The 27,883-nt window shown below is 42.1% G+C and overlaps 1 protein-coding gene across 3 annotated transcripts; it reads left to right on the top strand.

The window, feature by feature from the left end:
• The first annotated feature begins 1,054 nt into the window (after window positions 1-1,054).
• LOC309713559 (double C2-like domain-containing protein alpha) lies at window positions 1,055-27,791 on the top strand. Of its 3 annotated transcripts, none has more exons than XM_082545286.1 (12): window positions 4,122-4,613; window positions 5,052-5,165; window positions 7,095-7,447; window positions 9,126-9,205; window positions 9,409-9,483; window positions 9,767-9,876; window positions 15,489-15,615; window positions 18,306-18,365; window positions 22,304-22,503; window positions 25,289-25,370; window positions 25,514-25,610; window positions 27,217-27,791. In XM_082545286.1, the coding sequence occupies exons 3-12, from the start codon at window positions 7,099-7,101 to the stop codon at window positions 27,351-27,353; spliced, it is 1,317 nt and encodes a 438-aa protein (XP_082401412.1). In that variant the 5' UTR covers window positions 4,122-4,613; window positions 5,052-5,165; window positions 7,095-7,098; the 3' UTR covers window positions 27,354-27,791. The 3 variants fall into 3 exon arrangements, with proteins under 3 accessions (XP_082401411.1, XP_082401412.1, XP_082401413.1); XM_082545287.1 differs by having other exon boundaries at window positions 5,052-5,148; XM_082545285.1 differs by lacking the exons at window positions 4,122-4,613; window positions 5,052-5,165 and adding an exon at window positions 1,055-1,457.
• The last annotated feature ends 92 nt before the right edge of the window (window positions 27,792-27,883 follow it).

The following is a 27,883-nucleotide window of genomic DNA, read 5'->3' on the forward strand; positions in this document are numbered from 1 at the left end:
AAAGCCAGGCACAGCTTGGTGACACTGGTCTAGCCCGCTGGATTATCCACAAAGCCCATGTGCAAGCAACTAGAAAAATCTGCTGGCGCGCTAAAGTCATTGTTAACGGGCATCCAGATTAAATCGCTTGCCCACAGAGATTTCAATGGGATCCCAGTCAAGCAGTCAACCTGCTTCCAGAGACAATAGCCAACTGCCACAAGGTGGAAGTCATTTAAAAGACAGAATCAAGCAAGAGGCTTTATGACAGAATACTGTGTTAGATGTCAGAGACTGTTTTAATTGATGTCTCTTTTTAGCTTTTAAAGGGCAAGCACTGCTCGTCTTGCTTGCCCTGATGGAATGACACTGCTCCACCTATAGCAATAAAACGTTTTTCTTCTTTTAAAATTTGAATAATGTCATTAATTGTGGTTTTAAATCGTGCAAAGAAATTATTTTATTTTGGTTTTACAAAAATTCTTTCAATAATTCTAGAACAAAAACACATTTTCAAACTTAAGCCATGCTTCAGCAAAATTTGCAAGTGTCATTTTAACACCAAAATGTAGATAAATGGCCAACAGTTTAAGTTAACTAAGATGAAATCATCTTAGTCACAAGGCTGTTTTTCAATCTTTTAATTTCATGCTTCTGTTTACAAAAAATCGAACAAACATCTCATTTTTAGATGTTCAATATTCAATATTAGATGTATTGTGATTAAAAGCAACCCCTCAAGAGGAAAGGAGAAGGTGAAATGTCTAATTATGGTATAATTAATAACAAATCAAATCATGTCGATCTCCTGGCTTAAGCTCACACAACTTTCCAGTATCTTCAATCAATCAAATCCTGTATAACATAAATATAAACAGCTGTGCTGTTTCAGTTAAAGGGTTAAGAACAAATTGAAAAACTGTTTTTTGCTGCTAAAGTGATTCTGTTTCTTTGTTTTTATTCCACATTAGTAAATATCCATCAGGATAATCCAATGTTGGTTTTGCTCATTGCATTAAAAAAAAGGATAATCAGCCTCACTCTCAAAGGTTGGTTTAATTCTGAAGGGGAATGTGTAGATTTCAAAGCAGTCTCCTCCTAAATGGCAAAAACAAGTGTGTGTGTGTGACAGTGGGGGGATGCAGGAGGGAGTGAGGCGAAATGGTCACATGCGTAGCAGACTGTCAAGGAATAACTCGCCCCCTGCCTCTCTCTCTTTTTCTCTCATCCTCTTGACTCCTTCCATCCTCCTCCTCTGCCTCCTCCAGCATGCCGCTCTCCTCTCTCCCCTCAGCTCCTCATTTTCATCTTAATCTGCGCTCGCTCCGTCCCTGCTCTCCCTCTCTCTCTCCAGCTCTGTCCCTACTCTCTGCTCCCCGCTCCGCCACCTGTTAGTCTCCTTCTCCTCTTCACACCAGAATCCCCTCTTCTTCCTCTTTTTCTTTTATGAGGAGTTTCACACTTACGCTATCACTGAGGTAAGACACCGTATTTATTCTTTTATTCTGAAATGCAGATAGTTTGATTCTAAAGCCAAGGCTGGAAATGTTAATTTTTCCTCTTAAATTGCACCTGCACTTCTTCTCAGATGTTTGGTTTTAGGTTTTGTTGGCCACCTTCCACTGCCGTCATTGCATGCTCACTTTGTCTGTAAGGTTCATGTGCATGTCTGCTTCTTTTTAAGGTAAAAAACTAATGCATCACAAACCAGGCAGATCATTCTGCATACAGCAGTGAGGTGCAACATGTGGCATGTGTCTGCTCTTTCACTTTTCTTTCACACCTTCCTGTCACACTCTCACTCAAGTTTTCCCGTTCCTGGCTGCCTGAAAATAACTTGGCTCTTAATTTATAAGTGCCGACTGTCACGATGGTTAGCTGTAGATGATGCTGAGTACCAAGCTCTAATGAGCAGCTACACTCTGAAAGCACAGTACTATACCATCTGCCTGTCAGCCAGCAGCTTGTTATTTAAAGGTGAATGGAGCCTGCCGCAGGGGCCCCATTGTATGTAGGACACGGGGGAAAGTAGACGAAAACCAGCCGGGAGACAGAGAAATCCTCACGCACCTACAGGTGGAATAAAGGTGTCTGTGAAAGACTAATGGAGAGATAATGAGAGATAAAGAGTGCAGGAGAAGAAAGGGGAGGTGAGAAGACAGAGGTTGAAGAAGAGAGCTCCCATGCCTGTGATATGACTCTAATTTAAAGTGAAGGAGCTAAAAGGGGAGGAGGGGAGATTGCATGTTGCGCAAAAATATTTCTGACCGCCAGACTGTGGCAGCGTCGCTCCCCCCCCCTTTTGAAGCTGGAAACCTATGTAACCTCATGAACATAAGTACAAGGGGGCCGTGCATAAAATACTCTACTGTATATGGTTGCATAACTAATAGATGTAGGGATAGTGTGTGTAGCTGCAGGGAACCAGTGGCACATTATCCTGCAGCATATAGGAATTATGCAAAGTAGTGCTTCAGCACATAAAAACCTGTAAAGTGTAACGCTGAAATCGGCATCTTATTATCTTGCGCGCGTGCAGCCAGACTTCTCAGCAACAAGATGACGAGGAAACGAGAAGATGAGAGAGATTCCAGCTGGCAGCGTGAGAGCGATCAGTCCTGAGCTCCCTGAGAGCTCCTGCTTCCCAGAGAGCTGCGAGCCACCGGGCCTCTAGGGTGTACGTGTGCTGCTGTTGATGCCTGTGGTGCTGGTAGTGCTCAGGCTGCTCCAGCTTACAGCCACATCTGCCAAAAACAGGGGGTGGGGGGGACTGACTGCACACATTATATCAGCCAATACCCTCCAACAAGCTGCTGGGTGTGTGTGTGTTTGTGTGTAATTTTAGGGGAATTAATAACTCATAGAACTATATTTACATGTGTGATTGCAGATGTGCATGCTGATATGGCACTGTGTGTGTGTGTGTGTGTGTGTGTGTGTGTGTGTGTGTGTGTGTGTGTGTGTGTGTGTGTGTGTGTGTGTGTGTGTGTGTGTGTGTGTGTGTGCTTTCCTGGCTTATTTTTTCTTATAAGAACTTCTGAATTAATCCATCAATAAATTTTAGTCAATCAACATCTCAGAGCTCACTGACTCGTTTTCACCTTCCTCTTAATATCAAGCAATCCACCTCTTAAGTTCATTTTCACCCGTGGGCGGCTTCTGTTTTGTTTATTTTATTGTCGGGCAGAAGTGATTTATTGCTTTGTTTTCTCTCTAAATGATTTACCTCTGACTCTGCGTGCAACAAGTCTAGGATATCTCTGCTCTGCTTAATTGAACAGTAAAACAGAGCGGCGGCGCTTTTCCGTGTTTTTCAGGATTTCTGATGTCATTAAATGTGCTCTTGTGGCACCAAAAACATGACAGCTGCTGGTTTATAAAAGGCAAGATGTCCATCATTTCCCATCCCAGAGCCAGAAGTCTGTCAAAGTCCTTTCAGTCAAATGAGTCAGGGAAGTTTGCAGCATGGCACACTGCGGCGTGCTTCAACAGTTTGTTTCAACGCCGGCCAAGAAAGAGCTGGATTATCTGTGGTGTATATTACCCGCTGTTGCGCTCACAGCGGTGAGACCAGATTGTGTATGACGAGTGACCCTCGGTGCCCGCAATTCTACTCAAGGTCAACGGTCAGAGGCAACAAATTTAGAGCCACTGACAGCCAGGGGAGTTGTTGGTCATAATGATGGAGTCCTGATGAGAGAAGTCTCGGAAACGGATCTGTTTACTAGTTTGACCCCCAAAACAGCCTGCAGCCATTAACCTAGCATAAAGAGTGGTAGCTGGAAAACAACTAGTCTGATTCTGTTCAAGTGTAAAGCAGGGTGTGGTTTTACCGGAAGGGTACAAAAATGTTCTGACTTTGTGGGGTTTTGGTAGCTACTTTCACACTGATTTCGACCTTTGGTTATAGTCGGCTAGCCTTTTACTACAGTTCAAGTGTAACCGCCTGCTTGCTGTAGCTACATTTTTGCTCACCCGTGAGTGTCCTTTTCAAAATCTTGTCAACAATAAATACATGGTTAGTGACTCCGGTAATATGGACACAACAGGCTCGTCTAAAATTCAACATCCCCACTTCTCCGCCATGTTTGTTGGTGGCATGTGATGTGACCCAGTGGAGCGTTTCTGTCACCGCCGTCTTGGTGATTTAGAACCAGATGTCACAAGCGAGAAGCAGATCTGGCTGTGAACCCACATACTCATCGGCTAGCTATCAAAAACACGTTTCAATGAGTACACTGTAGGTCAACCGTATTATCGATGCTATCCGGTTGTTCAGTGATGACGCGACGAATCCTACTTCCGGGTCTAAAGTAGTCTGCGTTTAATATGGCTTTTGTGTTGTTAACATGTTTAATGTTATGTATTTTCTTCTATTTGATCTCAAAAAGCTCCTAAAACAGTCAGTGATCCCTGTTGACCTCCCTCTGCTTTTATTACCACTAATCATTTATTTAAACTCAGTTTTTAAAACCTTAGGATGTAACTACAGCCCAGCCCATGCAGCAGTATATGACTGACTAACCTCGTATTGTGGATGGATTATCTCAGTTGTTCTCCTGGCTGAAGTTTGGTCCTTTTACAGCATCCTGCCATGCGATTACATTTGTTCCTGACCACCGAGAACACTCACGGTAACTTTTATCGAGTGGAAAAAAAGTTAGCTTGTTTATATTATGCTAACATAGCTGTGTCGCTAGCAGTCACGTAGCACATCATTATATACCAGCTAGCCCAACTTCAGTAACCCTACAAACGTCACTGCTGTTTAGTTTTCTGTCTTCATTTATGCTGGAAGTGATAGCAGAGCTGTACGTTTTAATTTGTTTCCAAAACCCCGCAGTCAGGACGTGCTATATTGTATTTAGATAGAAGCTAGCGAGCTAACTTCCTGCTAACTTCTAACTCCGTTAAATGTCATAAATTCCGTTTTCATGGATGCCTGGATGTTAAACTCAATTGTTACACCTGGTAGAGCAGAACGCTGATCATTTTATTAAAGATGAAAGACTTTAGATAGTTTTTCAACTCTCAGTAATGCCATAGTGATCGTTTGATATATGGACCTGCAGCGGAGTTTAGGCCCAGACACGGCTAGTGACGTCAGACTGAACAATCGGATTGTGAGCTGCAGCTGGAGCCCCCTGGTGGGCTGTGGAGGCACTGCAGGTACATGTTTGAAGTAGGTAGGTATATAAATGTATTTATCCATCCATTCGCTTCCGCTTATCCTTTTTCAGGGGAGAACATGCAAACTCCACACAGAAAGACCCTGGACTGATGGTGGAATTGAACTCAAGACCTTCTTGCTGTGCGGAAACAGTGCTAACCACCGTGCCACCGTGCTGCCTTATGTATTTCTTTATATAAAATGTGAATTAAAACTGTTAGTAGGTGGTGGTCAGTTTGTGATATTACTCATTACACTGACCTAAATATACGAGACTGATTGAAGTTTGTCTCAGAGTGGCATGTGGGTCGTACACAGACCTTAACACTAAGGTAGCATTAGCAATTTATAACCAACTGCCTGTGCTGTCTATGTTTTTTGCATAAAATTTTCAATACAACACTTTCTTTTGCATTTTTTTAGTAAAAAAATATAAGATTGGGTGAGGCCCACGAGATTTTCACTAAAATGTACAAACTGACTTAATATTTCATTCGGAATAACCCCAAAATAATTAACTGAGCCCATAAACTTTTCAGCAAAGGGTTTACACAGGTGGACACGGCGTGAGGGCCATGTCCACAAAGATTTCTATACAACTAGATATCATTTTGCAACCACAGCTCCACTTTTCTGACCCAGAAGCTGCGTCCAATTTTTCATACTGTCTGCAGTTCGTGACATGTAATTTCAGACCCTTTTAATAGTTCTCTGGTGAAACCATTTGAAAGCAGTAAGCTTATTGAATATACTGACCTTATCCAAGTAGTTTTCTATGTTACATAACTAGTAATTTCACAGAGAAAGGAGGGCTTCGTGGCAATGTGTCTATATTCAGTCGAGTCCTTTGAATTTGATACAAAATCTGATGCAAGACCTTCACTAAAAATTTGTGTTATAGAAGACTGGCATCTGCTCTTTAGAAGGGATGAATGTAAAGAGGTGTACTGTCTGAATTAATAATTAAAATGCCTCTATTCTCATGTTTAACCTTAAAGAAACTCTGATGTTTTTATAGGCTATTAGAGGTAACCGGGAGAGATGAAGACAGTCTCGCTTTTTACTTTTCATCCAATAAGACGTTGAAAATGAGCTTAAAATAAGAATTTATTACATGAAAAATACTTAAACAGAACACCAAGCTTTCCCTGTCTGAATTCTCATTTTTATGTTTCTAAATCTCGCTGAACTCGGCGTGCACGGCAAACACGGAGTAAGTGCAAATATTAACTTCTCAGTTCCAATCGATTAATGCAGAGAAAGCAGCGATGGGAGTCCAGGGGGGGATTTTCAGTTCGCTGCAGAGGACAGAATGGCCCCTCAAGCCCTGCTGAGAAAACAAAAGCTATGAGATATTTGTCCACCCCCTCTTTTTTTTATTTTGGGAAAAGAGCAGCCACATCAGCCTCGTGGTCAGCTCCACTCCTTGGAACCACAACACTATATAATCATCAGGAATCTTCTCTCCATCTCAGCCTGTAAAGATTTATGTAATTACCTTTGTGTCTGCAGAGCATTCTGAAAAGCTTTTTATAGATAAGATGCATGCTCAGACACTCTCACACACACTGCTGTTTCATTGAGGATGATTAGGATATGGAGGAGACCCCCGTTGTCCATTATCTTTTATCCTCTCTGATAGGGTTGGGTTTATTCAGATCTGCTTAATTGAAATGCAAATGTATGCACATCTTAAATGTAATGTCATCTTTTAAAACTGTTCCAGTTACACTAGAAAGATTTTCACCAGGAAAGCACTGTGAGGAAAAAACATCCTTAGATATGTTCTTGAAAATGAAAATCCTAGAGGAGCAGAGACTGTTTGTAATCAAACACCTCACTGAGCTCAGTGCTGAGGAAAAGAAAAGGCCCGTCTTCACTCTTTCTACACTGGTAAGCAATTCAAAATTGTGTGCATACACTAATGTGATATTCTCCTTTCCAGCCCTATGACTGTGCGAAAAGGAAAACGTTTGGGCATCACCATCCAGGAGCACATGGCCATCGATGTCTGCCCGGGCCCCATACGCCCCATTCGTCAAATCTCTGCCTACTTCCCTCGCCTCTCGCCCACTTCCTCCTTCTCCGAGCCACTCTCGCCCAATCAGGTGGCGGCGCCCACAACGCTCAGCCCTGGCAGCACAGGTCAAGCTGGAGGGCCCATGGGAGGAGGAGGGGGGAGCAGTGGCCTTTTGTCGCCACAGTTACCGGGAGCGACGGGGGGAGGGGGCTCCCTGTCAGCCATGAGCAGCATGGACACCTCCATTGAGATCGACAGCTGTGACAGCGATGATAACAGTGAGTCACCTGGAAGTCTCATTGAAGCAACCTAATCTAAGAGCAAATAAAATTAAGTCAGCGCACATCTGGTTTACTGCGGATCATTTCACCGCTTGAAATATTGAAAGAACTTTGCACTGCAGCAAGTGCTCCATGCATAGTCTGCAAAAGGACTCCAACTTTATTGTAAGAAAAAAAAAGCAACTTTCCTTATCAGATTACCTCAGAATATATCAAAGTTTATTAATCTGGCTTTTTAAAGCTACAGTTCCCCGGTGAATTCAGTAGTTTGAGACCACAACATGACCAAAATTATGCTGGACATCTGCAATGAACTTGCAATTTCATTGTCATGCAATCGCTCACAGTCAGTTGCCATCTTCAGGGCAACCTTTGTACATCAGGTTGGCTATAAAATAGCAATTTTGTTTGCAATTAACTGCAATAAATTGGCTAAATCGGTAGATTCACATAAACTACAAGCATTCAGAGTCCAGCCAGAACCTCAAAGATCTGAAATTCACAAATTCCTGCTTTAATATTGAGGTACAGTCTGCAGGGCAATGATTTAATTGCTGAACGACATAGGTGCTTGACAACCTTGTTTTTATATAAGAAAGTAACCAGAACACAGCTATTTGGCAGAGAGTCCCAAGGTTTTTAATCACCACGTTGCCTGGTGGAAGGCAGCCTTGCAGGCTGAGGGTGTTGCACAATAAACCTCTGACGAACCAGCTGGTCGCTGCAGCTACTTGTAGTGAGTCCATAAATATTAAAAAATTCAATTCTGTCACCAAGAAACCTCTCAGTTTTCTTAGTTGCAAGGAGGCTGTGGTCTTATTTTTACTAAAAGCGTGCAGAGCGATGTGCTTTTTGTTCTCCATCTTCAGGACCATGTAGTTTTAGAGGAATATAAGCGTCTCATGTAAATGCAGTGGGATTCTCTGTGCAAGTCCCAATAAATTCCCCTTTACACCTTTCCTTGACCTATTGGGGTGGGAAGCAATTAAATACAAGGATAAAGGTTTAGAAAGCATCAAAAACAGGAACTAAAACAACACAAGAAAACCTTCAGAACAAAACAGAAAATACCAGAAACTACAAATACAGTCATGAAAAGTAAGACTGTAAATCTAACAGGGACCTCGGAGACCACCAGAAGAAAAATACCACCAAGGATAAAAAAGGACAGATCGTTTAATAAACATGTACCAAGACTTGAGTATAAAGTTTTGTAGAAGTTTCCGGGTACTACATTAGAGGTCAACCTCTACACGGGAATAGCATTACAAAGGATGAATGAAAGACATGTCATTCAGTTTAAGAGTTGCTAGGAGATGGGTTTTTATGTGTTTTTGGGTAGAAGCAGTGTAGGTTGTTTCCATGCTTTATGCTGAGGTCAGCCACCCAGCTGCTGTCTGCAGTACATGCACTGCAGTTTCAATCTTTCTCTATCAACTCCCAACAAGAAGGGAAATATTTTATGTATTCCTTTCAAACAAAGAAAAGATGTTTTCATAAAAGTCTGAGCGAATTCAATTTCTCCTTCTCATCTGCTGTTTGTGTTTCTCCCTGCCATCATTCTCCATCTGTTTTGCAGATAATAAAGTCATCAGCTCAAAAGCAATTACCAAAGTAAATGGCGCAGATTTGTGTGTGTGTGTGTGTGTGTGACTTTTTATTAACTGCCTTCCAGCCTCTTTGGGGACGCTAGAGTTTGACCTACTGTACGAGAAAGCCACCAGCTCCCTGCACTGCACAGTCCTCAGAGCAAAGGTAAATCCCGAACTCGGAAAACTCCATTAGAGCCACTGCAGCTGAACCAAGATACAACTCAACAGCATGTGTTTTTTGTTCTACTGATTAAAAAAAGAAGAAGAAGAAAGAACCCTTCAAGTCTTAGTCTGTTAGTCGTTTTAAATGTTGAACATTTGTACTGCGATCTTCTTTTGTACATGGCTTGTATCTTTTCTGAAAAGGGTCTAAAGCCGATGGATTTCAATGGTCTGGCCGATCCCTACGTCAAGCTGCATCTGCTCCCAGGCGCCTGCAAGGTCTGATTTTCTTATCAGAACAGAGTTTTTGTCCCTAAATGAAAGATGCCTTCAGTATCGTGTCACAAGGACTCTGAAGTGCAGATTTAATTCATGTTGCATTTTTTAGCGTTATGCAATGAAAACTAAAGTGCAGACCAATAAATCGGCAATGAGGCAAAATGACCTTGTAGATTGTAGGAACTGAACTTGTTTTCCTCGCGGAGGTTGTTTTCCGTTTGTCTCTCCTCGACAAAGCCTGGCATTAAATTGATGTGTTCTTCTCTCTGCCCATCACTTACAGGCCAATAAACTGAAGACCAAGACTGTTCGCAACACGCTGAATCCCATGTGGAACGAGACGCTCACCTACTGTGGAATCACCGAGGAAGACATGTACCGCAAAACACTCCGGTAAATGTTTGCTCTAGGAAAGGCTATTTCTGTCCTCTTCATGCCCTGCCTTTCTGTTTATCATTTCCCATCGCAAAGCTGACCCGTGCTTTACAAAGGATTTTCTTATCATCGTCTCAATCACAGCTCCTGGTTTTATTTGCCTTTCTCCATTTTGCCATGTTGCTCCTCTCTGTTTCCATCTCCACTGAGATCCTCTTCACCTTTGTTCCTCCCCATCCTCACACTCTCCTGTCCACCAGGATCAGAAAAGATCTCCCCTCACTCGTTCTGAACCACTCCTTTCTCTTTGTCTCTCATTCAATCTGGCTCCTTGCTTTCTCTCTATCCAAGTTGCAGTGACAGATTGAGGTCAGACTGAGCTCCGCGGGGTGTTTTAATTTCATTGACCCCCCTCTAGAGGTGACGAAAGCTGCGAATTGTTTCTGCCTGTGACTAAAACTTTGCCGTGGCACACATGGGAGTGGGATTTAAATAGGATCGACGGATGATCTCTCCAGGGAAATTAGAGAATCTGGCAGTGTTAATTCAGCAGAGACATGTAAAGATCAGGAGATGGGAAGTTGAACTTAGGTAAACATGGAAACATGTCACCATCGATCTGTGAAATACAGTGTCTTTAAAATTGACAAACTTCTGAGAGCACGAGATTCAAAGGATTGTTTCAAGCAGTCACTGTGGACACGTTTGGTGTCAGCTCCTAAGAATTTAAGAGTTTCTGATTTTTCCAAAACAAGCTAATGCTACAGTCACACTGGGGAAAACAGTGTTTCAAGATGATGGCACAACCAAAATTGCTGTAAGTCTGTGCAATGAACCTCTGGTCTTGTTGGATTAGAAATATTTGAAGATAAAGACCAGGTCTGCAATCACTCGAACTCAGCTACCGTCTTTAGAGCAACTTTAGTGGAACAAGACGACAAAGAACTGGCAATGAGATGCCATTGGTTTGCAACTGAATGGGGTCAAGTTGGCAATTACATGCGATCTGTTTGTGTAACTATAGAAGGTAAATGGTATAAATCAGCAAAAAGCTGTTGCCTCTGATATTCAGGGTCAAGCCAAAACCTCATAGGTCTGAAAGAGAAATTCCTCCACAAACAGTGACAAAGTTATTGCGGGGCAGCAACTTTAGTCTAAAAGCTAAAAAAATTAAATACATTAAAATAAAAATTTAATGCAGTCACTGGGCAACCACCAGTTTTTCTCAGTTGCTAGGAAAACTTTTTTTAACTCTAGTGTGACTGACCCATAATGTGACAAATGAAAGCTTTTAAAAGGGACAATAAGAAAATGCAAAATCAACGTGCAGAAGAAGAAATCATCACTATTTTATAAATTACTTAGCTACATAAACAGGAAAAAAGTATCAATGTCATTACGGTAGTTACATGGATAGCTACCAGAGTTAGCGTGCTAAGTAGCTAGCGCCCATATCCTTTGTACCTGATGAGGTGATGGTCAGTGATCGCCCACAAAGAAACAAACTGTGCTGCCCAGATCAATGTTTTCTCTTTTCTACAGTCTGGGGAAAAAATCATATATTTAGACCAACAATGAATTAAACAGTAAAATAATGATGGCTGACGCTCTTGGTGACTAACAGCTGTCGCCATGCTGGAGAGCAGGATAGATACAATAGGCGGCTGAGAAGGGTTTGTTTTTAGTATAATACATATCGCCCTCTTATTTGCCTCCACTTCCTCACACACCACTTACAATATTCTCTGTTATAGCCGCCAGCATCAGGTGACACTAAGCTTTGGAGGTGTTGCCCTGCAACAAGCTGAGACTGCACAGCTTATCCTGTTATGATGATTTGAAATTGATGTAGCTGCTGTGACGTCACCTGTTGCTTTGTTAAATCCTGTTTTTAAGCCACATGAGAATCTTGGTGTTTTGAAACTAGATTAGCCCAGCAAGGAGTTGATCTGACTGTGAAATCACACATCTCTCTGCACGATCTATCTTTCTGAAAGTTAGAGAAACAAAATTTACACCTTAGGCTTTTTTCCCACTCGAAATGAGCGACTGAGTCCATAACTCATCAGGAAAGTGTAAAAGGAAAAGTCAAGGGCCATTTACCACAGATTTCTGCATGATCGTAACGTCACCTTATAACAAAGTTGCCGGTCTTGTACCTCTCTTTTATAACTTGTGTTGCTGTCGCAGCCAGATTGAAGACATGTATTTAGGATCGTGTCAGTTTTTACTGCCATTTTAATGACATATCAGCAGGAAACTCAGATTCACAGATTACACAGAGCAGGATGCTGCAACAGTGTTAAAAAACTGACCACTTCTCCTGCTAACTAGTGCTGATGTGAAGGTATTGTCTGATTGGGGACACTGATCATTCAGGAGCATATTGTAGGGAGTACCAGCACCAAAACACTGAACTTGAAAGGATGTGACTATGATGACGTTACTAGCAGCACGCAAAGTGACCAACAGGGTGGGTTTATTGAGAGAATTATGCCTCAGCAGGAAATATCTAACTACGCAGAAATGGGAAACTCATTTTAACCCTACGCTGTAACCGTCCACATAACCTGATGTGATGTAACTACACATCCGGTCAACGCATACCACAACAACTTAAATGCCGTGGATGGTTGCGGTTACGGCATCCCGCAGAAGTCTAAATCAAGCTCAACTGTTTTTGTAACCACAGGTGTCGCCTCCTTGTGGTCATTTCAAATGAATGCGCTATCACACTCCGTGTGTAGGACCACAGCCCAAAAGCCAATTAAGGTTTTTTTTCTGAAGCTCAATTTGGTTTAAAAAAGAAGAAGAAAAGTATGTGGAACTAAAGAATAAACATTTTGCTATTTTATCTTATTATTTATCAATGTTTGACTCAAAAAGTCACAGGTTTTGATAACGTTTTCTACGTTTTTAGCCGGAAATAGACAGCAGGCAGTCACAATGAGACTTCATCTGTATATAAGGTGATGCTGGTATGTGTAGATCAGATTCACCCCCCTGCTTGGGTTCACATTATGGATGATGGCTGATGCGTCAGTAATTACGAGCTGTCACAATGACACTTAAATGTTTTTATTACTTGATGTCCTATAAGTGAAGCCTTACATCCAGCTGGTATTATAATGGCTCCATCTTTCTTCCCTCTTTGACCCATCATTTTCTCACTTACCACTTCACCCTCGAGCTGTTTTACACCATCTTTCTCCCCTTAGCGCCAGCTGCTGCTCTCATCTGCGCCCATCCCCCCCTCTCTTCATCATTAGTTTTGTCTTTTTGATACTCAATGTTTTAGATTGAGGAAACTTAAGTCACTAAACTAGATATTAACTCTCGGTATTTTAACAGATTATTGTCTTTTATTATCAGAAACTGAAGACAAACGTTACACCTGTGGTTATGAATTTAGTAAGAAGTCAAATGAAGCAGTAGATGGGGAGGCAGCATGTTTATATACCAATCTCTCCTGTGGCCGATCGCTTTCTTGATTTTCTTCCTCCCATTGTATGTCTTTCATTCATATTTACATAAATTAAAGAGAAAAGGTGCTGGGCTTCAGTTAGCTTGTAACATATCACTTCACATGTTCATTTAAATAGACTAGCCTGTTTTCATCACGTCACTCAAATCCTCACAGACACAGCATCCCTGCATCTCCTTCACTCCACTCTCCCCACCCGCCCACTAGTTTATTTCAGGCACTATTATGGCAGGTGTAAAAGTTTGCCAGGCCCATAAATATGGATTGACGTAACCTAGCATGATGCACTTTCACATTATATAAATTCCTGCTGGAGGAAAATGGTAATTACTTCTAGTCTGAACACACACACTCACACACAGGCCTGATTTACATGTAGCGTCGGTCACTTTCTGACTCTGTTACTTTATTCAGGTCGTGTTTATGTCAGTGATTTCCCTTCCCTAAAATGACTCATGATATTGTGTTTGACTACCACACTCCATCACACACAAAAAGCACTCTCCCTCTGATTACTTTACATTTTCTGTCATATCAGGGTCATTGTAGGTCTAAACAAATAAAAAGGGTGGTGGGGAGGCAGATGATGACTTAACAAAAAACTTTTATTTTTAGTAAAACTTTGAATTATCTCAGATATTATACAATACTATGCAAAACCCTTGACTCACCCCTCATTTCTTTATATTTTGCTCAGAAAATGAGAAATGGGTGCAGTGACTTGTTAAAACATGTGCAAGCATATGTAGAAATTCAATCTTGTAATAAATGCTGTCAGTCAGTATTTGGTGTGACCACCTTTAAGGACATTCAAAGCTCTTCTTTGGATGTTTCTGCCTTCTGTTATATTCTCTGTCACGATGACCCCACACTGCTTCAGTAAGGTTGAGGTCTGGGCTCTAGGGAGGCCAATCCATGATTGATAGTGCGCTACTGTGCGGTTTCCTATCCAGGTATGCTTTTACTGTGCTGCATTGTGTTTGGGAGCATTGTCATGCTGAAAAATGAAGCTGTTCATGCTTTTCAGATGGTTCTTTTCTGCATCCATCATTTTTGACAAGATGGCCAACACCACTGCCTGAAACGCAGTTTGAAATGCAGTCCAGCTTCCACATATTTTTTAAAGACGCCCTGACAGCATGTAGAGATATGCGAAGTTTTGGTCCAAGTGCTTTTTGGCAATCGGTACAAAGTTTTTTGTTGGTACAAAAATATTTTCTTATCTGTCAAACAGCGTTCTCTTTGTGTTTCATAGATTCGAATAAAGAAATGGGGACACATGATGCATTTGTGACAGGCTTTTAGTGTCAAAACCCCTGAAAGTATTTTGTTACTAGCTTCGCTAAGTTGTCTGTTATGTGTAGACACAACACTGTTAAGTGGCTTAGCAAAAAAATAAATCCTCTAAAAATGACCAGGTACAAAAAAAAATACACTGGCTGCTTTTTCACACATTTTCAATGTCCAAAGAAAACCTTTGATAGACCTTCAGAAAGCGTGGAGAACTATTCTCAAGACCACTTTAAGAATTTTCAAGACATCCCGTCTCCTTGGAAGCAAAGTCTTAAGAAATGTGGTGTGGCTAAAGAAATTTTCACAGTGCTGTTCAGACCTGTAAAGATGCCTTCCATGTTGGTCCAAACACTGCCTATTGAAACAAGACTCTCCAATAAAGAAATCCTTGTGATTTTAGCCATTATCATCCAGACTTTGCAGAAATGTTACTGTGAACTAATGCTCTTCAAAAGAAAACAATATACTCATTTATATGCTGAGCATCAGAAACAAAGAACAGCTGCAAAGGTATTATTTGCGCCAACATGTGGATGCGGCATTCCCTTTTTTCTTGTGCTTTCACCAGCGTCTGTGGTGCGGTGACATTGATCCACCTGCAGAGTGATGCGATGTGTTTTCTTAAGCCTTTCTTTTAAAATGTGTAAAATTTCAGAATTATAGTTTTTCCCCTCGTAAATAGATTGTTTCACCCAGCTCTGTAATTGAATTCCATACCTACAATGGCCCTATTATGCCACTGCAGTAACCAGCTACTCTTATTTTGATTCATGCTTCGTGCTCTGCCCATCGTTCTCTCCTCATTTCTCATTCTTTACCCCCCCCCCATACCCTCCCTGTCTCTCACTCCCAGGGTGTCCGTGTGCGACGAAGACAAGCTGACACATAATGAGTTCATTGGGGAGTCTCGGGTGGCCCTGCGCCGTGTGAAGCCTGACCAGACCAAACACTTTAACATCTGTCTGGAGCATCCACCTCCTGTGAGAAGAACGGGGGGGAGAGGGGAAAAAAGGAAAGACAGAACCTATAAAACTAGGAAAAAGGAAAATCTAAGCGTATAAGGGAGATGAATGCTACAGTAGGGGGTACAGCAGTATTTATTGAGGCATCCTGTCTGACTCACAGCTGTGAGTAAAGATGGGGGGTGCACAGAGAAAGAAGGGGATGAGGTGATGACAGAGGGTAACACACACCGGTCAGCCACAACAATAAAACCATCTGTAATATTGTGTAGCAACCCCTTCATGTGAGTCACAACGGCCTTGACCAGTTGGGTCTCGGACAGAGGACCTCTGGAGGCGTCCTGCGGTGTCTGCTACCGGCGGTGCATCCTGCGTGCTGCAGGATGTGACTCATGATTGTTCTGGCGCTGGATCAGATGGGAGTCTGTGGGTTGGGCTGTCACTTTGGGCATTTTATTGTGTTACCCCAACTCATTCTTGGGCAGATTTGCAAAGTGACAGGATGTCCTATTTGGGAGAGCAGCTGCCATCGGGGAGCGCCACTGTCAGGTGTGGATGGTGTGCAAGTTTCAAGTGAGTGATAGGTGTCAAAATAACTTCCATACGAATGCCAGGACCCAAAGTTTCCCAGCAGAAAACTGCACTGTACTGAGATAATAAACCGTATCAGTTCATCCGTCAGTGGTTTTAATGTTGTGCCTGATCGATGTATCATTTCACTTGGATGAATATCACACATCTAGGTCTCATCATATTTAAATTTAAAAAACAAGCAACGTGGCTGTGCAACATCTGTGCCATCTTTAGATTTATAAATCAATAACTGCATTTATAGAAATAAACTGTATTGCCAGTTTGTGAAAAATCCAATAACTTATTAAGCATTAATTCCATCCATTTTCTAAAAAGGCCCGTTAAGGGTTGCAGAGCAGCTGAAGCCTATCCCAGCTGCCAGCGCATGGTGTGAAATGACCGAGCGCTATAAGGTATTGATTAGGGAGAAAGAAAAGAAAGATGCGCTAATGATTTAGAAAAATGACCTCGAAGTTTTCAAATGTTAATACTGAATGCTGATGGCAAATCTGCACCCATGTTTTTCATGTTTATGAAAAAAAAGTTACATTTAAAAATGTAAGACCCTAAACTCTTTCCACCTAGTTTTAAATCTGAATGACTGGGTTGGATAAAGCGCGGCTCTCGGTGGCTGTTGAAATTCATCCAACAAGTGTGGGAGAAGGTGAAGGTCAGGGCTCGGTGCCAGCCAGGCAACGTATTCCACAACAAACTGGGCAGCCCATTTATTTTAGAGCTCACTTTGTGCATAGGAACACAGAAAAAAGGCCTCTCCCAAACAGTTCCTGCAAAGTAGATAACAACATCGTATTATTGCGCAGCATCATTCAGTATGATAGTATCGCCAGCCTGCATGTAACTAGTAAAAACTTCAGCTTTAAGATGTGCTGAAGGTTCACACGGTCAATGTCACCGTGTTTCCTTTGGCTTAGTTTAACAGTACAGTGATAATACTGATCCATACTGGCTGAAAATAAATCAATAAATCAGGTTGTGGCACAGCAGCTGCAAGTTCATCAATTATTTACATTTTCCGACTTGTCGTAATGATCTTATCTAGCAAACTTGAACGCTTTGTCCGCAAACAGAACGGCATTAATGAGCTGCTGTGCTCGGAAAAATCATTGGAAATAAAACCACTGCGCTCGGGATTCATCCAGGAGCATCAGAGCACTCGCTACATCGATCAGATAATTTTCTCAAAATATTCTTATGCTTCAATACATCAACCGTATTAGAGCAAATCTTCAGTTTTCCTGCTTAAATTGACAGATACTGCCTGACTGAACAGACATTAAAATTGTATCTTTTATTGTAATGAAATAAAAGACAGCAGCAGTGAGCATAATAATAACTACTTATCTACAGCTTACTGTATAACTTATATTTTACTTCAATAACAAAAGAGTTCTTTAAAAACTCTGCCACTTAAGCATTTCTTAATGTATGACTAAGTTGGCAAATTTATTATTATTGTTATCATTAGTAATTTGAATGTTACTTATTACCAAAACCTCTGGAAATTGATGATTTCGTTATGTGAAGTCTGAGATGATTTGTGCCTCCTTGGAATTACAAATACTTGATAAAGAAAGAAGTGGATTTGATTTCCACTCCCATGAGCCACAAATAGCTTTTCATGTAGGTTAAATGTCAACTGGGTCACATGTGGGGGGAAAAGAAAAAAAAGCTGCAAACACTGGGAGAATAAAAGGTGAGGAGAAAGAGCAGGAGAAGAGGGGGGGGCGGAGAATTGTCAATAGACAGCAAGAGCAAGCCAGAGAGATGAGAAACAAATGGATTAAAAAATAAAAGTGGGGGGCGGGGGTGTGCACAGGGGTCGGGGGCAGAGGTGTTAAAAGGGGTTGCGAGGGCGCTGGGTTTTGTTCTTTCTGAGCTGGGGAAGGCTGCTGGTATTGGACTGGCCCTCTGAGGCCGGTGCCCACTCTGCGATCAAACGCTAAAGCCTTTCTGTCATCCCGCGAACAGACGCTGTGTCAGGAATGTAATTTTCAAAGTGGCTCCCCTCTCCGCTCGATGCAGCCGTCCCTTTCTCTTTGCTCCTCCAACCTGCCTGCTTTTCAGGCATCTCCACCTCAATATTTACCTCTCTTCTTTTTTCTGCTCGACTCCAGCTGCCTTCACCAACTGCGATGAGCACAGCCCTGAGAGGAATCTCCTGCTACCTGCGAGAGGTGAACACCCCGAGTCCTCTGTCTGTTCTGTTCAACATGACCCCCCTCCTGTCTGTCCCCTCAGTCCATTTTTCATCCTGTCTTAAAGAACAACACCCATTTTTTATCTTCCACTTCCAAAACAGGGCGAAGTGACCTCCTGATACATTTGCATTTTTAGTGTTAAACTAGAAGCAGGGTAGTGATACATTTTTAAAAAACCTCTATAAAGTTAGTGATCTATATTTATCTGTAGTTAGCTAGAGCAGAAGTACATGTGCTTAATACTTATTTACTTTTCTATCCAATTTATCAGTATAAAAAATATTATCTTTGAAAATAATTACACAACAAAGCAAACAAAGCTGTCGGAGTGGAAATAATTCAGCAGAGCTACGTTATTTCGAATCCAATCAAAATTTCATTTGTAAGCTGAAGAATGATTCTTTTTTATTTGTTCTTTTAAAAGCTGCATAAACTAAACTAACATGCACACACTGACTTTTACCCCTTAAGCCCTAAGCTGTTTTTTAAATGACCAGGGAAAAAAAAGCATTATCCCTAAATTTAGTCAGTCAGTGACAGCTGCAACACCGAAAGGCCAAAATGAGCAGCTCCTGGCTAAATAGATTTGATTCGCGTGGGGGAATTTTGAAATGCAGCATGCCTCCTTGTCCACACCAGACAGAGGGGTGGGGGAGTGCAGGAACGCTGACAATTCTTCCTAATCAAGTCTGTAAATTAGAGAGGAACACAACCGTGTAACAAGCCGTTAAATGTCGAGTTTACCGAATCCGTCCTGAAAATTCTCACTTAAACTCTTACAGCAGCAGAAATGAAGCAGAACAAATGTTTCCTCCGAGCGGCCTCTTCATCCGATCTGTTTGTGTGTTTGACAACCCTCAAAAAGTGAAAGCTACATCGCAGATATGAGACGCAGAATCCCAGCTGTGCAGGAAAAGAGTCGAGCTATGACGCAATCGAGAGCAGCCAAACTTTATGTTTCCAGTATTTCTTATCCTCACTGTCTGCAAATATCTCTCGATTATAGGTGTGTGGACATTTGGACAGTTGCACTGGTGAACTGGAAGAACAAGGTTTAGGGTAGTCTTCTGAGCAGGAGTGAAAAATTGCTGAAAGTCTGCTGTAACTAGTGCACTGTACAGTATTTTGTGTATATTCATGTTAACTATAATTTCTTTAAATTTTCTAGTTTGTCAACTAGAGAGGTATACTACCAACGACGTTCAGCACAGTCAGGATTTATTTATGTTTGACAAGACCACAAATCCCAGGTGGAGATAACAGGCATCACAATGGTGGTTATCAGCTTTCTCTGTTAAGCTGGGTTCTCTGCAGAGGTCACATGACTCTTCTTGGGCACAAAATGATCCCTGTGAGTATCACCTACTCCAGAGATCTTATCAGTAAAATGGATCACTGTTACAAATAAAACGAGAGATTAATGCTGCAGCGAAGTCATTAATCTGGGTTACATCACGCTGGGTGGTAAAATAGACACTTTAATTATTTCATCGATGAAAGCGATCTCGGTGCTGCTGTGGATTTCTGACATGACAGCTGCACATTACAGCTTTGAAACTTTAAACTGGATACTTTTAAACGCTAAACATGAGACATATTCAACCGATAGAGAATCAATATTGCACTTAAAACATGCTGTAAACAGAAGAATCAGTAAAAACTTCCTGCTGATTGCTGGAAACTTGGAACCTGACCGGATTATGTGTTCAGCACAGCTACCACAGTGATTCAGCCAGGAAAAAGAGCCACTTAAACCCACTAACCTCGCTTGGTAGAACACCACTGCGGTTTCCCCCCTAAGTGGGATCTGTGCAACTTGTTTGTCGTCACTCGTTCTTTACCTTTACTGTTGGATTAGTTTAGATTCCAAAACTACTTGGTAAGAATTTGGGGGTTAAAGCAGTTCTATTCACAACACTCACCCCAAACACTGAAAAACTACACTTAGGAGTATCAAGTGTATTTAAATCAAATGATAAAGGAATCCTAAATAAACGTCTTTGTGTGCTGCTCTGGGTTGCTACCTTTGCCCCTTCTTGCAAGTAAACTTAGGCCAATATCATGCACTGACTACACTCTGGCTAAAATACATTGTTTAATTACTAAACACACGACGATGTGCTAAAGTAGACGCCACAGGCTACTGGTAATACAGTCCTGCTTTAAAGTGGACTTTATGCTCATCCCTGGATGTAGCTTTCCTATTTAAGCAGGCACACCTAAAGAGCTCATTGACTTTCATCTAACACTTGAGCTCATCTAAAGAGCTTAGATACAAACTTCAGGAGCGCTCTCAGTCCAACGGCAAAGACCCGTCCTGGACAAAGTGAAACATCAGCCTCTAAGTCATTTTACTTGGTCGCTCCCGGCTTTTGTATTTTCTATGGACAACATCAAATAGTTACCAAAGCGTTTGACAAGAAGCGGAACAACAGAATAGATTCAAAGTGACAGATGAAAGGAAGAAAGAAAGCAACAACCGAGGGTGAAGAAAGGGAAGACGGCGCTCTCACGGGCCCATGACTCACCCTCATGGCCAGCAGCAGCAGTACATGTACGGTATTTATAGGAAAGAAGCATTTGCTATTTTTGATTTGCATCGCTGTAGGTGCATTGATTTTCAAAAGCTGTCTTTGTTGGTGCACCACAGATCTACCATTACTGTATCTCCACTAAACGTCTCCTGTAATATCTCTCCATCTCTCATTAAGTCTTATCTTCAGGCAAGAGGTGGAAACAGCAAAGGAGATCAATATGTCACACATACTGATCTCCTTCGAGATCCGCCCTCCCTTTTTTTTTAAATTGTTTCAACAGCTTCGCCCCTTCTTGTCACCACGCTGCCTTTCCTGTCTCCCATGTTTTGTGTCTCTCTCTGAGACCAACAACCACTCTGCCATCTGTCGTCAGCAATCAGGGCACTTAAAAAAACTTGTAATTAGTGAGGATAATTTGCACCGGGTACCTGGTAAGGAAACAGCTCGGACCTTCACAGATCGATAGAGAGCAGCTCATTAGGGAGGTGGAAATCAACATACATCAAGTGTGGAGCCAGCTTCTCGCAGGGCGACAGACAAATGGGAAGGAAATAAATTTGTGGGCGGGTTTGAAAGATGTGAGAACAGGCGGACTAATTGAACAGCCTTGAATGTGGTGAGAAACACAAGCTGGCCATTAAGAGAGAAGGAGAACTAGCTATACTATACTCCAAAACTGAGCCTGATTTTGTGATCATACATCAGTCATGGATATCAGATCAATACATGAGCGTTCATTTGAATCATGTTTCAGTGAGTCTGCACTGTTAGCTTTGCCTAGAACCAAGGCAGGAAACAGCTTCAAGGTAGGAAAAATCACTAATGAACCGTTACAGTCCATCACTCCAGTCCTAACACTCCTTAGAGCTTTGTTTAGCTCTCCACTCACTCCTGAGGGAAAATCTGGCTCCTTTGCTTCCAAACACACCACTCTGTTCACCAGTTTGCCGCTGACTGTCTGTCTGTATGTCATTTAGTGCTGCAGGGAGCATGCATCGAGCTTATCGGGCTGTTTCATTGTAAACAGCTGCTTTCTGTGGCTAGAAATAACGGTGATGAAAACAAAAGGGAGAAAAAAAAACAATAAAGTCGTGGGGCCTCTAAAACAATCAATAAGCCACAAGTTAGTGAAAGGCTCAGCAGGGCCGGAGTCAGCTGCTAATTCTTACACTGCACATTTAAAATCACACATAATGCAAAAAGCAGAACAAAACAAAAAAAAACCTCATTGATTGCAGCAGATTTGAAGGTCGTGGAACAAAACTGCTGCCTCATTTTCATTATTGACCCTGAAGCTTAGGCCGAGTCACTAATGTGTGAACTACAAAGGCCGCTCGTTTGGCGTTTCTATGATTTTCATTTGTTTCTCTCTTTCAGTGGGAGACGGAGCAGCAGAGAAGTCTAGAGGAGAGAGGACGCTTGCTGCTCTGCCTCCAGTTCCTCCCGCCATCCACCGATGGCGACTTGAAGGGCGAGGCCAAGGAGAGAGCTCGTGGCGGACTGTGTGTGGGCGTCAAGCGCTGCGCCCATCTGGCAGCCATGGACGTCAACGGTTTCTCCGACCCCTACGTTAAAACGTAAGCACGCCATCAAGTCATGAATTTCATGAAGAGCCAAAATACTTTAGACCAAGCCTCCATGTCCTTGAACCGCCCCTGAAACGCCATTCCTATTTCTCGATGGTCCAACCCACAGCAGCAACAAAGCCTCAGCAGTTTGCTTAAGTAACCCCTTAAATTTTAAGAGATCTCAGCAGGGAGGTGGCAACCAGAAACCAGAGAATACCAGAAAAACTGAGCACCTCGTAGCAAAGATGGGAAAATAAACACCGCCATTGCGAAGTGGGCGCATACCTGCTTAGAGGCGAGGAATCAATGGGGCCGGGTACAGTATTCACTACTTTTCAGCATACCAACCAAATGGTGCTGGCTGCTACTGACTGTACACTTTTATTCTCTATCGCATATATCTGAAAATCCAAGGTGACTTCCTCATCAAGTTATCACTTAAGACTTTAATAAAACTTAATGTGTGAATGTTACGTTGAGATCACTGAAATTAGAACTCGTCAAAGGTTCGTGTTGCGAGTTTGCTCAGACAACAAATATTTTAAATGCAAAATCCAAAGGTGGTCATAGCAACACATCTAATCTGTGTGAAACACCTGGTCAAACACAAAGGTTTTATTCTGTATGGTGTGTATAATGTATGAAATAAATAACAAAATGCTTAAATATAGAAGCAGAAACTTATTTTTTAAGAGAATAATTATATGATGAAGTTGGCAATTTATTATTTCACCATGAGAAAGTACACACATACACACAAAAACTGTACAGTACAAATTTCCAGGTATCTGTTTGAATATGAAAAGGTACCTAATCCTAGCGACTATCAGTGGGAGCAAAAGATCCACTCGTCACATGGTATCTTTTATGATATTTGAATATTACTCGTGTTCACTAGCGACTTTCAGACAAACAAAAGCTGAGGCATAAACCTTTGATGTTTGCCTGGAATACTGTGATATTGGTGCAGGAGGTGATAATCACCAAAACATAAACACCTCTAACCTATCATTTTGAAAGAGATATAGTAAGCGTATTGATTTCCTTGGTTAATAATATGAATTGCACTCGACTGGATTCAAATCTTGGCTGTCACTCTAAATGTACCTGCAGGCTAATCAATTAACCTCAGATCACTGCCCTCATAGTAACTCATATTAGAAATACACACACACACACACACATCTGTACTTGCTGCAGGTGGTTGTGATGCCATACGTTATCAGCTTTACTAAAACAAATTGTCATCTCTTTAGCTACCTGTCTGTGATATTTAAGGACTTTATTTCTAATTATCAAGTCTTTAAAATTATTTTTAATAATGCATACATTTAATTAAAACACGTGACACAGATCAGACTGATGGACTCACATGTCACGATCCTCGTTTCAGGACAATCTTCGTCTCCCTCCTTCAACACCTTAATACCTCAGGTTGGCTCTTGGCTCATACAGACCCTATAAATCACCTTTTGTTGCCACTCACGAGTGATCGATGGCTCGAGTTAACCTCACATCAGGTAACGATGAGGGATGAGTGCAGCTTTTCACACAAATAGAGGCCACTGGGAAATGTGTCACTCATTCATCACGATGACTATAAGACAACTATGAGACTGTATGGGTATTGACAGGCTTGAAACTGACTGAAAGGCAGTGACATGATCTAATGTTATGGGTGCGTTGGATCATGAGGAGGTCCAGGATTAGAAAAAAAAACCAGATGTGGGTGCTATTGTTGTCAGAGAGGTCCTCTGGAGATTCATTACTCACTGATGAAGACTGCGTGTGTCACTGTGTGTCTGTTTGTGTCTGTATCTGTTTTGAATGATGCAAACTGACATAAAGTGGACAAATGAGCTTTAAAAATCGCCCCTCGTCTCGTGTCAGTGTTTTCCTGAGTGCTGGTTCTGGCTTTGAGGCTGTTTCTGCAATAAGTAAAACACTCCACAACCTCCCATCTCACACGCTCACACACACACACGCGGACGCGCACAAACGCAGAAATGCCAGCACGCTCGCCTCACCTCACGCACATACTAATCTCCCTTCCCTTTTCCCGTTATGCTTCAAACTCCGGTTTTCTCTCTCTCCCGCTTTACATGCACCAAACCTACGCATGCATCCCTCACACATCCACAGGAACACATCACGCATCTTGTTTCATTTTGGATGCGTGCTCACATCTTTGCCCTTTGGCGGGAGCATCTTCCCAGATGCTTTGTTGTGTCTGAGAGTGTGTGGGAACATACGCTCGAGCCTGAGCTGTGGGTGGTGGGTGGAAAGCAAATGTGAATAGAGATTTTTGCCACGCTGCTTCCAGCTGGCTTAAAAATATCCCGAGAATTTAATGACAGCTCGCAAAGGGAGGCTGTGAATTTACAATCTGTGCTGTGCTGGTGAAGGACATACTGATCAGTCCCCTCTGTGGGTTTAACAAATAATACATGAAACCTTCAGGGGATCGATGGGGGACTTGGATTAGAGAAGACTGATATCACTGTCTGTTCAATATGAAGCTACAGCTACCAGCTGGCGAGATTAGTGCAAAAAATAATAATCAGCTGATCTAATGCTTAGTAGCGCTTCAATATGGTGTATTCATTTAGAATAAAGAATGAAGTAAGAGTAACACAGCAATCACTGACTCTTTCCTCTTCCTCAACAGTTATAGAAAAATCATGATTTCCTCCTCTGACCTTTACAGCCGTGACTGTTATTCTTTCTTCCACTGCTTTGACATATGAACAGTAATGAATCGTATACACGACGGTAAAACATTCTTCTGTCACAGGTACCTGAAGCCAGACGTTCACAAGAAATCCAAGCACAAAACAGCGGTCATTAAAAAGACTCTCAACCCGGAGTTTAATGAGGTACGCATCATCCACTTCAGTAATGACTGAAAGCGAAGGCGTAGCTCATTTAGAAGCTTTAAATGTATCCTCCAACCAGTTAGCTGCATTAAAGGTTTTCTGAGACTCGAGATCTTCTGACTGTTCACTCTGTCTTTACTCAGGAGTTTTTCTATGAGATCTCCTTCTCAGAATTAGCGACCAAGACGCTGGAGGTCACCGTGTGGGACTATGATTTAGGAAAATCCAATGACTTCATAGGTAAGTTCATGCCACGAGTGAGGCTACAGGTCATTTTTAGATGTTTAGCCTAAGATTCTTGCATTTGATTATATTTACTTCCACTTTTAAATCTCTTTTAAGGTAAAAAGTTTGAATTCTTCATTGGCATTTTTCTACATTTTTATTTTGCAAATCACATGAAGATGTCCGTCCATCCGTCCATGTTCTGCTGTTTTTCTGAGCAACAGTCTTAGCAGCGATGCCCAGACAGTGTTCCCAGTTACGTCCACCAGCTCTATGGGGGACAATGGGGCCAGCTGAGAGGTGTAATGTCCTGGGTCTACCCCGGGACATCCTCTGTAGGACATGCCCGAAACACCTCATCTAGGTGGCTTCCAGGAGGGATCCTGGTCAGATGCCTGAACCACCTCAACTGGCTCCTTTTAATATGGAGGAGCAGCGGCTCTACTCTGAGCCCCTTCCAAATAACCGAGATCCTCACCCTTTCCCTAAAAGAGAGTCCAGACACGTGTAGGAGGAAGCTAATTTCTGCCGCTTGTATCTGCAATCTTATTCTTTCGGTCACTACACAAAGCCTGTGATCGCAGGTGATGTTAGGAACGTGGATCGAGCGGTTCACCGACAGCTTTGCTTTCACACTCAGCTCTCGCTGACCCAGAGTGGGCACTCCACCTATTTCCAGCTGAGGACCTTGACCTCAGACTCTGTTGTGCTAACATCATAGGTAAAAGCAGAGATGAGATCCTGACACCAGCAAACCAAACGTCTTTTGTGGATAACAGTTCTGAACAGAAACAGTGACAAACATGCCCTAGTTCAAGACTTTCAGCACCAAACCTTCTTCTACTGTGAAAATGTTGCATAAAAATACAGTTTGTGGTATTTTTCTGAAGCAGATGGGCAGTCAGGTTGTGGGCATATGTTCCTCAAATTGGAACAATGGCATTTGTTAAGGATTATTTTCATATGGAAATGGATACACACTTTCCAAGCTCATGAGTCAAACTAACTACATCTCCCGACCTGAAATAATACGCACTCTAGGTGCTTCAACACATGTGAAAAACAAGATGGGGCTTAGATCTAAAACTGGAGAGCCATTCACAATGGGCTGTTTGCAGGGGAACTTGACTCAGCCGTGTTCATTTTTCCCCTTTTTTACTTAGAAACCAATCCGGCTTGAAGTCTTTCTGCTTTTTCGGTTATTGTTCGTTATGCAAATGTCTTTTATTGCGGGTGTATTTTGGACAATGCTGTTTTTTCCCAACCCATTACCTAAGCTTTAAAAAAAAAAAAAAAAAAGAAAAGAGAAAGAAAGAAAGAAAGAAAAAACATTACTGACGTTTTAATTTTTTAGCACAATTAATGGCCAATCTGAACACACTTCATTAGACAAAGGTAAAAAAATATGTACAGGTCTAATTAGTACCTGATCAGAATAAAAAAAACCCATTAAAAGCCTGGAACATGAGGTTTCATTGTTGATCCTCTGTGTTTTAGACGTCTATTATAAATAAAATGGAATACAAAACAATACAAGACATATTCAGAAGCTGTGTGCTGGAGCTTGCTGTGCCTGCTCTTCTTGACCTCTGACTGTCTGCTCTGTTTCTGCTTTTGTAAGGGGGGGTATCCTTAGGGTGTCATTCACAGGGAGACACTCTGCAGCACTGGATAGACTGTCTGAAGAACAAGGGCAAGAAAGTGGAGCGCTGGCACACACTGACCAACGAGCTGCCCGGATCCACGCTGCAGGAATGAACCCGAGCTTCCTCCCCTATAACTGACACCAGAGGGACCGCCTGAAGACCCGGGATGAAGGACGTCTCATCGCATGTTTTAAGGATTGTTCTGCATGACTGTGACGGATCCATATCCTCCTTTGTGTCATAATTCAAAACATCATGCCCAGACAGGTGGGATGGGGTGGGGGGAGGGTTGTCCACAATCACAGATCAATACTCTAATCTCGGATCTAAACAGTCCCAACACAAAGCTGAAACCATTTTCTTCACAGTACTGGCAAGCATTCACATCCTTTCAGTGCTTTAAGATCGGTCTAAATGCTCCTCGTGGACAGAGCCCACTCACGAAGAATAATTGCGCCGGGACGTTTGACGAGGGGAAATGTTTAATTATTCTCTCGCGCAGTCCCGCATGTCAGGTTTGCTTGCTCTTATTAAATTCATGACATTAAAACTCCGCGGTCATGCCCATCTGTCTCAAAGCGCACATACCTCTCCGTGCAATAATGATTGCCTAATGCTTCCGAAGATATTTCCAAGTGGTCT

The sequence above is a fragment of the Aulonocara stuartgranti genome (assembly GCF_965226115.1).
Source record: "Aulonocara stuartgranti genome assembly, chromosome: 8".
Taxonomy (NCBI): domain Eukaryota; kingdom Metazoa; phylum Chordata; class Actinopteri; order Cichliformes; family Cichlidae; genus Aulonocara; species Aulonocara stuartgranti.

What these genes read in the sequence shown, in the direction of transcription:
- LOC309713559 (XM_082545285.1), top strand. Translation starts at nt 1,426, where the DNA reads ATGAGGAGTTTCACACTTACGCTATCACTGAG. An exon ending in TCTCCTGCTACCTGCGAGAG is followed by an intron (nt 18,366 to 22,303) that starts GTGAACACCCCG and finishes TCTCTCTTTCAG; the next exon opens with TGGGAGACGGAGCAGCAGAG. An exon ending in TCCGACCCCTACGTTAAAAC is followed by an intron (nt 22,504 to 25,288) that starts GTAAGCACGCCA and finishes CTTCTGTCACAG; the next exon opens with GTACCTGAAGCCAGACGTTC.